Raw genomic sequence first — 13,067 nt, 5'->3', positions numbered from 1 at the left:
TAGTATAGGATGTATAGTGCTCACATATTTATAAGAATGTTTACTGCGACAATGTTTGTAATGTGAAAAAAATCAATTATTAGCGGAGTTGTTAAAAAAAGCAAAGCATACGTATTATACAACACCTTGCAGTAATTAAAAAGCATCAGGCAGATTTACATGTTGATGTAGAAATATTCCCAAGATATATTAAGTGAAAGAAAAGGTGCAGAAAAATATGCACAGAATTATTTTATTCATGTTAACAATAAAAATAAAACTGTGTGTGTGTCTGTGCATGCACGTATGTATTCATTAATGAAAAAATATATATTTAGGGTAAACATCAAACTTCTAATAGTGATTACTTGTGTGGAAGGTACGGGAGGGGAGAGAAATTTCATTTTTAACGCTGTAAAGTTCTGTATTTGTCTGAATCTTCTTATGAGGGACAAGTAGGGAACTTAGACCTATCTGAAATTACCTTCTTTGTTTGTTTGTTGTCGATTATCAAAAATAGAATGGAACTTGTAATATTTTCACTCAATGCGATACTGTATGGCAATAAAAATGATTGACCACAGCTGGATGCAACAGCATGGATGGATCTCATAAATTTAGATTAAAAAAGGTGTTTTTTATAGAAAATTTAAAAATAGGCAAATTAATTTATGGTTATGGAAGTCAGGGGAGTGGTCCCCTTTAGGGAGAAGGGGGAGCTAGTTATTTGGAGGCTACGTGAGCGGGCGCTGGTGATGCTGTTTCTTCACCAGGCTGATGGTTCACGGCTATGTTTGCCTTGTAGCAATTCAGTGAGTGCACGCTTACGATGTGTGAACTTATTTGTACATATGTTATACTTGATAAAAAAGCTAAGGCAAAAGTAAAAGCTCGTAACACGGATGGGTATGTTTAAGTGGTTGTCACACTCCCAGTGCTGCTGCGATTTGTGCCCCGCCCTCTCTGCAGAGACGTGTGCTCCTGGTCGATAACATAATTGCATGTGTTGTGTTTTTGTTTTTCATTTTCTAAGCAATGCGTGAGCATTGTTAAGCTCTGATTTTTGGTGTAGGAATTGATAAAGAAAACTCATTCATTGAATTTTTATTATAAAACATGAGAGCTTTATATAACATTTTTTCCCCAAGTAAACCAAGACGCTTCGAAGGACGCAAAATGATTACCGATACTTACTGCATCCTTCCCTCAGGAGAACGAGGAATGAGGAAATTTGTTCCGTATGGCAGACAGTGAAGTTTAAATACGTTAGCCCATCTTGTCATTTACCTGCTCTCAACCTTGAATTATTTTCTATCATTTTGATTAAAACCCAAAGCCCTTTCCACAACCAACACAAGGCCTCATGTGTCCCACTGTTCCTCCAGTAATCCACATGTTCCCGTTAGGGGGCATTGCCCTCACTGTTCTTCAGTCTGGAAAGCTGTTTCACCAGATATTTATGTAGCTGGCTTCATTGTTGAATGAGTGAACTGATTCATGTGGGGTCCTTATTTTCTTGAAATACACAAGAAAAAAACCCATAAATATTCAAAGTATTCAAAGCTGTCCCCCACTCCCCCATCTTCTCCTAAGAAGAAAACTTTGTAGCTCAAGGCTCAGATTCTTCATGCTTTTTGTTTTTGGATAACTTTTTTTACAACATGGGTTTTGCATGTTTGTAGTAGAAAACTGAGAAAGTGAAGATGAGTATTAAGGGGCTCTGCAAATAGTTTCTGTCTCATGGGATACAACCATCAGGAGAGGAAACCCTCTCCCTGGGCCTTCTCAGTCTCTGATGAGGACTAAAGTTCATGGATAGTATCTGCTTTCTGAGAGGCCCTGGGTGGGATGGTGCCCAGTCCCTGAGAGGCCTGGGGTGAGGCAGGGTTGGGTGAGGAAAAGCCCAAAACTCACTTGTAAGAATTGGGACACTGAGCAATAGCGTAGCCAACCCTGTAAGTGCTGACCGTATGCTGGCCTGGGCTTAAGCGCTCTGTGAATGTAACATGTTTACTTATTACAAGAACGTAAGGAGGTACAGATGAGGAAGGTGTGGCCGTGAGAGCTCCAGATCACACAGCTAGCTGGGATTTCAACCCAGGCAATCTGTTCCCAGAATTTACACACAGATTCACAGAGTTATTAACTCTCAGAAGAAATCCAGACCAGGACTCAGCCTTGGAGGAGCAAGTGGGGAGGCCAAGAGAGTGGAACTGAGGTGAAGAGGAAGCCCAAGGACCAGGAAAGGTCCAGAATGGAGCAGCAGCGCCCTCTGCAGTTAGTGTGGCTCTCCAGTCTACTCTATACACAGAGTTTCTCCCAGAGCCTCTTCAGTCAGCAGCAGTTTTGAGTTCATCTTACCCTGAACTCCGGCCCATCTAACCCTAGTCCTCGTCCTAGGCTGGTTCTGACTCCAGCCCTTCCTGTGTTCATGGAAGCCAGAACACCTGGCTGAGAACACGCTGAGTTCCACAGTCAGAGTCCAATTAGCTGTGTTTAAAATAGCCTTCCAGGTGACGCTTAGGCAAATGCCTCTCAGAATTTAAGAAATTCTTGAAAATCAAAACCATTAAGAATTAAAGGTGCAAAATTCTAAGGGTAGATTTTCAGACTGAAGGCCAGACAGGACGGGAGATATTTGAGGACATGGGGAGACCTGTATAGCACCCCTCAAGTCACATTTTGTGGACAACTGCCGTACTTCTTGCTAAGGTCGGCCGGGGCTGGAGCGCCATCAGCACAGGAGCCTCATCACTGCCTAAAGAGAAGGAGCCATCTCGCCCCATTGGCCTTTCCCTTCTTTCTTTCCTCCTTTTCGTGCTTCTCTGTCCCTTTCCTCTGTTCCTTCCCTCCCGAAACATTTGTGGCACATCCTTGGTTCTCCACCGGGCATGAGGGGGTGAAGAAACACAAGAGTGAGCGGCTCTGTGCCACCTGGGGCATCACCGGGCCCTTGGCAGAGGTGACAGGTGGTGAAACAGAGGGACAGATATTTGTCTGTTAACCAATCTGAGTGGTTAACAGCTACCCCAATGTAGAAAAGGGCTTCTAGACAAAGAACTGTGCTTGATTTGAAAAATAATGTATTCATTTGAGTGTGTTATTTTCTCAAACATATTGTGTGAGATATGTATGCATACACATTGTGTTATTGTAACATAATGAGGTTTTCCTATCTTATCATGGAAGGACAGTGCACATCGCTCTTAGCATCTCTAGAGTGTAGGCCAGATCCCTGTTTCCAAGGTTTGGGAATCCTTTGTTCTAGGGGAGAGAATTAAGCGATTTTTTTTTCTCTCAAAAGACTAGCCCCATGTCTCTCAAATATGATCTGCAGGTGGGTTTTGTTTGGTCCACACTGTTTTAAATTGGAATCAAAGGCCACAATTAAAAATTTGGGACATTATGATGAAAATCTAGGTTTGGGGTTTCTTTGGAAAAATCTGGCAATACTGGGCTGGCATTTCCAAGGGAAACAATTGGCTGTGGCTGATTAGAGACCTAATGTCTACAGCCCCACCACTCTTTATTGCTCCCGACACTGATTTCCAAGGGCCAGCTGCTCTCTATCACCTCCTTCTCATCTGCTTCAAACACTTACGTTACTTGCATCTCTAGTTCAAAAGGAGGAAGGCTCTTGCCTGGAAGAAAACGTTAATCTGTCAAGGATCAGGAAGATAGACGGTGGTGGGGCTCTGGGGGTGGCGGGTCCTGTGACCCCTTGCACTGGCCAGAAGGAGATGGGTCTTCTAACGGCACATGGCTGGGTGGATGTCCTGGGAACCCTGGCAGGGCTGAGCTCAGAGGGATGGACCGCCTGGGACAGTGGAGCTCCCTCATGAGAATGGAGCTTGTGGGCTTGCACAGTGGTGAACTACAGAGCAGAGACTTGTCTTCCACTTTCCTGAGTTTCTAAACTCTGAATTTGGGGGGAAGAACACAAAGGAGAGGGTAAGTGAGGGTCCTGGAAAAATGACTTAGTAGATGGGAGTTTAGCTGCAGGTAGTTTCAATAAGAAAAAGGAAGAAATGTTACCTTTTTGTACCTGAATGTTGTCCCAAATGGTTAAATTAACATGAAGTAGTCATGGCTACTTGTGTGATGAGAATTTGCCTTATAAAACCTTCATAATACCTTTCTCAGAGATCTGGTCACCAAATTCCTTTACTCATTCCTTTAGTCACACATATATCCATTCATCAGATATTGGAGAACCCACTATGGTCTGGTGGGAGGTGTACAATAGTAATAAGATATAGTCCCGACTCCTTCCAATTCTTGGTAGTGACCTGGATGAGAGAGAGAACTGGAGTGGAAAGGACATTGCTTGGGAGCAGGAAGTTTGCAGTCTTAATTCTATTTCTATCCTTCAACTGCTGGGCAGCCTTGGGGCAACTACTTAACCTTTCTGGGCTTCACTTTATTTGCAAAATGGGACTAAATTTTCTTTAATTTCGTATTAGCTTCTAAAATACTTTGACGGAGAAAAGAGACATAGACATCTGGATGTAAATGCAGATTTCCATATTTAGGAGGGCATAGTTTGTTTCTTTATCAGGTTTTGTTTTTCCTTTATGTATCTAATTTCCAGAAATGAGAGTGGAAATACATCTCCACTGTGTTTACTCATCTAAGATTTCATGTATAAGAATTAAATGAAAAATGTTTTTGCAGCCTCAGCTGTTGGAAGAGAAGGAGGCCAGTGATGATTCTGTCAAAAGCAGATGGTTTCACTGTCTCTGAGTTTAGGATTTGCTGTGGAAACCCAACGGCGAATGAGGGCCTTGGAGGAGAAGAGACTTGCAAGAGTGTTGTGCAGTTGGGGAAATAGCTTTATTATATCTATATACAAGTAAGCATTTACTGATGTTTTGTCAAAAATAAAGGACAAGGTAGCAAAAACTATTTTAGCATGAACACCAGATAGCTGTAATAGACCAATACTAAGCTTGAAGACTCTCAGAACACAGCACCTGAAATGATGGCTTTCAGGTCGTGTAAATAGTTATCAGACAATAAAGTCAACTATACAATGCAAGCAACACATGACAATAAAAGGCTATCCACGAGGCAGTCTCTCACTGGGGGAGAGAGGAAGGCTTGTGGGGGCCTGGGGGCCCCGATGGGGAAGGGCATTAAAATCTCATAAATCCTCCATATCTTTTCTCCATTTCTGGAACTTCTTTTGAGTAACTTTCACCTTCTTCGTCGGAGGGCAGAGAATCAGCGAAGCGCTTCAGGAAGCCCCCGTACCTTTTCTGGTAGTCCATCCACCACTCTGGGCGACCCACTCTTCTCATGAAGCCCCCGTATCGCTTCTGCAGCTCTTTGGCTTGGTCTTCCAGTTGGGGGCTTCTCTTTAAGCCTCTCATGAAGCCCCCATATCTCTTGCTCACTTCTTCATCGTCACTGCTCTCCTGGTGGTGGCTGCTGTCTCGGTTGTCTCCTGTTGCCAGCAGCTCTTTCAGCAGGTCTGAGGAATTGCCCAGGGCGGCATCCTCCTCTGCATCCTTCTTCATGAAGCCCCCGTATCTCTTGGCCAAGATTTCACCTCCATTTGCCTCTTCTTCTGGCTCCACAGGGTAAAGCTCATCCATTTTCTTCATGAAGCCTCCGTACCTTTTCATGAAGCCTCCATACTTTTTGGCTAGCAAATGGCTCTCCTCCTGTTTGCTGCTTTCTCTGAGGGCGCTGGTGCCACCTTGAGGAAGCTCCAGTTTAGACAGCTGCAGAAGCTCCTTGCAGGTTTCCCAGGTTTTGAGAGAAGGCAGTTTCCCTTCACATTCCAGTGTGCACGCCTGAGAAAAGAATTCAATTGAGTGACAAAAAGAGGCTTTTCTGATTTCATTAAGTGAACACATTTTTGTGGACCACAATACACTTGCTTTGATATGGAAACTTCCAGATAATCAAGTCATCTACGTTTTCTATTACAACTTTTCCTCCTATCGAACAGGAAAATCAAAGGAAAATCAAAAGAGGAAATTGTGGAGAATTAAATGAATCAAATTAGAATTCTTCTTTGAATTTTAACAGATTGCATACATTGTGCCATTTCAATTTTGTAAATTATTTTTTCCACCCAACTTTAACCTACATTGGCTGCCTGCACCATCTAATTTCACTGGTTAATTTTCTACTGCTGATTTCATTTTGTTTGAGATTTTTCTAACTAAAAGGGAGAAATTTCTCTTTACCTAATTAGGGACATTACCCCCCAATTCCTTTTATCTTCTTATCTTACAGATAAAATCAGTATTAGTAATATAAGATTTGTTTACTTTCTTGTGTTAATATTTCACCTGGAATGGTATTCCAATATTCCTGCGAACACTTTGAATCTTTAAAGAAAAACAACAATTCAAAATAAGTTTGAAAAGAAGGATATCCTAAAAACTCAATTTAAATCCTAGGAATTATTTGGATTATTATGACATATTGATTTGCTGAAAGTAGAGATGTTTTGCTTTTCCCCCCTTGATTGATTAGAACAGATTTAATTATCTTGAACCAACTGTTTGTAATGCTGAGGTCAGACATGAAATTATACATATACAAGTGTTCAAATTATTCATGTTTCTTTTCTTAACATTTAGTCACTGGTGTGCAGAAAATGTCTTTTCCAGTGGAAATCATGTTATTTGACAAAATAGGAATGATCAGCACACAATTCTTTCCTTTTTATTATGTAATAATTAAATTCTAATCATTGTAAGATTTAGGCCATATATTCCAATGATCTTAAGATTCTCTTCTATTCAACAGATGACTTGGGTATGATAAAAAGAATATTAATATTACATGAACATTTACAAAATACATATGATATTTCTGAGCATTTCAGAGGTTTTTAGAGCCCCCAAAGTCTACTCAGAGAACCCAAGTTACTGGCCCTTGATTTAGACAGAAAATCCAGGCCCTTTCTTGGTATTCAAAAATATGTTGGCATATTAATTGGTATAACATACACACATATTATTTTAACTGTGAAATAAAGCATTTTATTAGTTCAACAAAATTCTTTAGGGTACATATTTAACCAGCTCTTAATGATTATTTAAGCTTTGTGTCTAAGAAAATGAAATGTATGCACATACAAAAAACCTAATGTAAATGGTCCTGTTTTATTCTTAATATCAGATTAAGAAATCAAAACATCATTAAAAACTTAAGATTTTTGGGTGTCAATAATAGTTCCATTCTAAAATGAAATTTAAAATGATCTCTTTGCCAAAAATTAATGGAGAATATTTTGTATACTATTATCAAAAGGCTTTTTAATGTAGGTGATTTGTGATTCCTTCAAAAACATTAATGACAAATCAGAACAACACACTCATACTAAAGAAGTGATGTTGTATGCTCCGATAGCCGTCTGTGCATCTTTTGCAGTATTTAGCACACTCTGTATTCTATGGTCAAGATCATATTAGATGGTAAGTACAATTTGGACATCCTGGCTTGCCTGCTCATCTTTGCATCTGCCACAGAACCAAACACTAGTGCCTTTCACATGGTGGAAACTCAATAAATATCTGCTGAATTGATTTTACTACATAGTTTTGTCTAGGCAACCTCATTTCTCATATGTCTTTTGCATCAGAGCTAACATTCCAGAGCTATTGTAATTCTAGCAAATTAGTCATTATCAAAGCTGTTCGTCACAGAAAAAATAACAACCCTAAATGTAAGCCCCAATACAAAATAAATCAGTGACAAAAACCCAAAACAAATCAGAAGGAAAAAAGACAGTTGAAGGAGATTAGTACCCCTATTTAAGATGCAACATTTTTGTCCTAGTTTAAATAGAAAGCCCTACTCTGTGTCCTCTCTTTAAGGACACGTCAGCACATTCACATATCAAATCAAGCAGGTCAGGTAATTCAAATGAAACAAACATTTAACCTACAATATATGCTTCGGATTTCGTGGAATCCTTTCCTTAATTTTTGTCCCTATTTTGTGTATCTATACAACACATTGTCTTTGGAGGCTCAAGTGAGGCATTTAACTCCTCGGATTAATACATTACTTTCTCCTGAGCTTTTTAAGTCATCCCAGAATTGCAACAAGTGGAGAAGACAGCAAAGTAATCATTGGGGGAGCTACTCAAATGAAGCTTCCTGAATGCCAAATTAAGACATGCTGGTTCACTAGAGCATCAGGGGTGACTCAACAGCACATGGACTATGATTTGAAGGAGAGTCTTCTGTCTTCAGGTTTTTTCCCTAAGCCCCTGTGGTGTAGGTTATCTTTGCATTCTTGCTGCGTCTTTGGACACTGTCCACCTCTCCTGTGTTTTTTTCACAGCCAAATTAAACTGTCATCTTAGTAGGTATTACAAAAGTACATTCAAGACGAGACGGAAGTTGAAATCCAACATCACTTGCCTGTAGACAGTTGCTGATCTCTTTCTCTCCTGCGCTTTCCCCTTTCTCTCCCTGTATCCTTGACCCATCCCTTTGCTCGCCTCTATCCACAGGAGAGGGGAAGGGCTGAGGGAGTAGAGGTTAAAACGGCTAGAGAAATGAAATCTGAAGAAAGGTGACAAAACGTCACTAATAAAAAATGACATTATTTGAGGGAAGGATGGGAGGATGGTTGTGTGCAGAAGGGGCCCTTAGTGGGATACGTTAGGAGTCTGGGTGACAGCATCTTCTTTGGGACAGGTGAGGCGACAACCCAGTGCTCTCCGAGGTGCTGAAGGGAGCACATTTCCAGGCTCCCGCATCCCGGGGGTTAAAATAAACTCAGTTTGTGTGGAGACATCGTCGCCCTTACCGGTCCCTCGATAGCCGCGGGTCCCCGAAGCTGAGAGCTACAGAGGGACCGTGGTCAGCTCTCGGGGAGCAGTCGGGACACCCGGGTCACCAGAGATCCGCGCCGCGGCGGTGCAGAACAGTTGTGACTACGAGACGTGGCGGCCCCGGCTGTCTGCGGATGGTGGCCGCTACTGCTCACCCACCGCGCGGAACACTCACCAGGGGGTTGATGTCGGTGGGGCGCGCCAGGAAGTAGCTGCACGTCGCGCAGTCCTGGCTGCATTCCGCCCGCACGGTCGCCAGGAGCCCGGGGCCAAGCGCCAACAGCCAAGTGCAGAGTCTCAGGAACCGCGCCATGGCTGCGGGGAGAGAGGGACGCGAGCTCAGAGCCTGTCCAGACGCAGAGCGGGTCCCTCTAAGGGACCTCCTAGCAAGGACCGTCCCAGCTGGGAGTTCGTCGAGCAAGAGTTCGTAGGGACGCTCCTTCCTGGGACCCCGTCTGGCCGCCCGGCCGACACCGTTTCCAGAGGCCGGAGGACAGCTCAGAGTGCCTCGCGCGCCCCAGGTTGGCACTGTCGCCCGATCCCGGGGCTGCCCGGGGCACCCGGCTCCCTTTCTGGGCGTCCGCTGCCCTGGGCAGGATTCTGGAGAGAACGACCAAGACCACATTCGAAAAAAGCAGGAGCTTGGGGAGGCGCGACATGGACCCGGGTCACAAACAGGGACCGGAACAAAGTTGGGGAACCCCACGCAATGAAACACAAAATAAAACAGAGCCGGCGGACGCCCCAGACCCACGCAACAAAGGCTAGCCTGGGGCACGGTCACTCACGTTGCCGCTGTCCGGATGGCGCGCGCTGGTCGGAGACGCCGGGCCGCAGGCACCTGGAAGGGACTGGGGAAGAAGCCGGCGTGCGGCGCGGGCCTCCCCGGCGCGGGTCTCGGCGTCGCCGCGGGCCGCGGGCTGCACTGCGGGGCTCGGAGCGCCGGCCTCGCCTCGCCGTCCCGGGGCTGGCGGCGGCTGGAGCCACTTTATAATTAGCCCCAAACCGAAGGAGGCGAGCGCGCCCCAATCGCCGGCGGGCTGCGGCTGACGCAGGCCCTACGCAGCCCGCGCCGCCGCCCCCGCGGGAGGGTCTCGCCCGGCCCGGGGAGGGGGCCGCCGGGGGCTCACCTCTCGGCCGGTGACAAAGCGAGGCGTGAGGACATTGGGGGAGAGCGTGGCGTGAGATCAAGTTCCCCCGCGTAAAAGAAATCGCACTCCCTGGGGTGCGGGCTCCAGGGAGAGGGCCAAGGAGGGGGCGTTCGCAGGGGCACACGGACAGATTGAGATTTCTGGAATGTGCTGGAGATTTTCGGAACTGGTGAACCTGCCCCTGCGCCGCCTCCTCCTGGGGCGCCCTCGTGGTCCCAGGGGCACCAAGCACAGCCGTCCCGAATGTCCTATGTCCACCTGTCTGTCCCCCCCACTGGCCTCCGAGTTCCTTGCTGCAGCCGACACCGTCAGGCGCCTAGTAGGCGCTCAGTTAACTCAAAGGAATGAATGATTGAAACCGCCCAACAATCTTAAAATCGTGGGACTGAGCTTTCCCCTTTGGCGTTAGTGAGACCCCTAGCCAAACGTGGACGCAGAAAAAAACCCTAAGTTTCTGGAACGACGTTCCGCCGGGGACTGCATATCGTTCAGCCGCCGTGGGAGGGGACCTTCCTGTACCCAGCTCCCCAGGCAGGCTTCCAAGTCGGGCCCCGCTGCTTCAAGCGCGCTGCCCAGGGTGTCCGGGGGGTGTTTGACTAGCGAGAGGGTGCGGGGGGGCGTGTGATGTCAGCTCGCCCGGACTGCAGTGGCGAGGGGGCGCCGAGGGACGCGCTGCCCAGGGCGTCCGGAGCCTGGGGCGAGCACATCCTCACGGCGGGAGGACGCCGAGAGCCAAAGGTGGAGGCTGAGACCCTCTCACCTACTTCGTAGCTCTGCGGAAAATTGCCAAGAGGCAAGATTTTTACCTCGTCTAAGGCCTCAGTTTCCCCATTTGGAAAGGGGAACAGAGGTAAAGGGCCATTCATAGGGTTCCAGAGACACGCAAATGAAATAATGGACGAAAGTACTTAGCCTTGTGCCTAGCACGTAGCAAGCCCTAAAAAACGTGTTTCTAACCATCTGCCATCCATCTACTTTTCGATTTTGTCTATCGTCTACCTATCATACATGTAGTGTGCATTTTATCCATCCATCCATCTGTCTATCTCTCCTGGCCCTAGAGGGTAACCACAAACAGTCCCAGAGCCGAACACGGAGAGCCTCAGGGCTTTCCCAGCCATCTTCGCCCTCTGCAAAGGACCGGTCCTCAGCTGCAACCTTCACGGGGACCCGCACCCTCCGGGTTCTTCCGAAACTCGCGGGCCCGTTTGGCCGCTAGAGGGCAGCGCTCTCCTGCGTAGGTTTGGGCGCTCCCGGAAAGGGGGTCTCAGCGCGGGGGCTCCGGGGGCGCGTGGAACAGCACGGCGGGCCTCCCGCCTCCCTGGCTGGGCAGCCCTGCAGCCGGCCCGGGCAAGCGGAGCGCTGGGGTGCGGTGGCAGAACCGATGTCGGCTTAAAGAGCCAGCACTGACATCTTGCAGGAAAAGCATAACGTTTCTCCTTCGACATTTTAGGCTCTTGACCTCAGGGGGCTGATGTTGTCTTCTCCAGCAGAACCCTCCAGAGCAGAAACGAGATCTCCCGCTGCTGTCCGGGTTTCCCGAAGGCAGCCGGCTACCCTGCTATACTCAGTGTCAAACGAGGGCACGAGCAAATCCTGCCTAGAATGAGAGAAAACTTGCTCTATCTGAGGACTGGTGTACCTGGGGTCACCCGAGAATTTTAAACACGTATTCAGGGTCAAGAGGCTGAGATGTGTGTGTGTGCGTGTGTGTGTAAGGACGGCACCACGTGGTGCTTCCTTAGGATACACAGAGCTGGACACGGAAAGGCTCCTTAGAATCTCGGAAAAGTAGAAGCGTAAGGGTGGAAGCGGTCTCGGCGTCTAAGTGACGTCCAAGTGGGGCCGAGGCAGCGGCAGAACCAGGGTCCCCCACACCTCTCTAAGGAGGCCCCTGCCCTGACACGCACCTCAGGCCTGCTTTGCTTCTGTTGGAACAATAAAAGTCTGCTCTGAGGTAGTTTCTCTTGGTGAATCTGCATCTTTCTCTGCAGCTTTTTAAATGTCGGAGGAGAGAGAAAGAGAAAGGGAAAGAGAGAGCAGTCCCCTAGGAGTTGTGCAAGGGTACTTAGGGCCCCAACACTGGCCCAGGGGTTAGAGACGTAGGCGGTGCTGACTACATGTGTGTTGACTGACTGCAGGATGGATGAAGTGGAGAGCGGTGGGTTTTGTTTGCATACCCTAGTCGGTGATGGTCTCTTGTCACAACCGGCGCCTCTTGGAGGCTAAAGGGCACATATTTCTGCATTCATTTCTTTATATCTGAACGGTGGCAGTGGGTTGCAAGAAATTCATCTTTTCATGATCCTTTAAATATTTATCAAGAAAAAACAGATTTTGTGGTTACCTTCTGGGAAAAAAGCTGCTCTAGAAAATCAGACTCAAAAAAGAGAAGGGAACCTTCTTTTAAAGCATTTAATCCAGAGAGTTCTGATTCCCAGGTCAGAATGAAGACCTGGCCTTTTTTAGATCCTAGGGTCCCAAACATTAGACAAAAGGGATTCATTCCAGAGATGAAGAAATGTGACTTTTAAAGCCTTGGTGGTGAGAGGTGTTTTACTCAGTTCTTAGGTGCTTGGAGCCTGTAAGAGGGGTTTTGTTGTCCTTTCATTGTCCTCTTGTATCATTTTCAGGAGGGAAGATGCCTAAATTGAACGATGTCTTTCAGATGTCCCTTCCTCTCCTCTCCTCCCCTTTCTGCCACGCAAACGCTCTCGCTTTATTATGGAACCCGATTTCTCTGCCCCTCTGTCTCTAAAACAGCCGTGGTGGGAACTCGGCAGTTCTGCACCCTGGGGACTGTGTATGTTTTCGCATAAGAGCACCATGTTCTAACGCTTCAGATGTGTGGAGTCCCGCCAGAGGCAGGGCAAACTTGCCTGTTTTCAGTTACAACCTAAAGCGCACGCTTTGCAAGATAGGGTTCTGCGAGCCGGGCTTGTTACTGTGAAGTATGTCTGTTAAGAGATTCTTCCCCAGACTGGCTCGGAACGCGGTGGCAGACAGACTGTAAGCGGACTCGGCTGGAAGGAGATGTTTTCACGCTGTTGTAAAGCCCCATTTGAAGGGAAGTGCGTGCCGGTACATTCTCACTCTCCAAAATCCCGGAAACAAAATAACCCCCTTGGAAG

General features: G+C 46.7%; 1 protein-coding gene across 1 annotated transcript; it reads right to left on the bottom strand.

Moving 5' to 3' along the window:
* Nucleotides 1-4,793: 4,793 nt before the first annotated feature.
* PENK (proenkephalin) lies at nucleotides 4,794-10,503 on the bottom strand. Its single transcript, XM_023648571.2, has 3 exons — nucleotides 9,574-10,503; nucleotides 8,961-9,100; nucleotides 4,794-5,777 (listed from the first exon to the last, which is right to left on the bottom strand). The coding sequence occupies exons 2-3, from the start codon at nucleotides 9,096-9,098 to the stop codon at nucleotides 5,115-5,117; spliced, it is 801 nt and encodes a 266-aa protein (XP_023504339.1). The 5' UTR covers nucleotides 9,099-9,100; nucleotides 9,574-10,503; the 3' UTR covers nucleotides 4,794-5,114.
* Between the last annotated feature and the right edge of the window lie 2,564 nt (nucleotides 10,504-13,067).

The sequence above is a fragment of the Equus caballus genome, chromosome 9 (assembly GCF_041296265.1).
Source record: "Equus caballus isolate H_3958 breed thoroughbred chromosome 9, TB-T2T, whole genome shotgun sequence".
Taxonomy (NCBI): domain Eukaryota; kingdom Metazoa; phylum Chordata; class Mammalia; order Perissodactyla; family Equidae; genus Equus; species Equus caballus.
This window is presented reverse-complemented; position numbering and strand designations above follow the sequence as displayed.

Coding starts and splice junctions, on each gene's coding strand:
- PENK (XM_023648571.2), bottom strand. CDS start 9,098: ATGGCGCGGTTCCTGAGACTCTGCACTTGGCTGTTGGCGCTTGGCCCC. Junction 5,778..8,960: donor CCACCGACATCAACCCCCTG/GTGAGTGTTCCG, acceptor TTCTTTTCTCAG/GCGTGCACACTGGAATGTGA.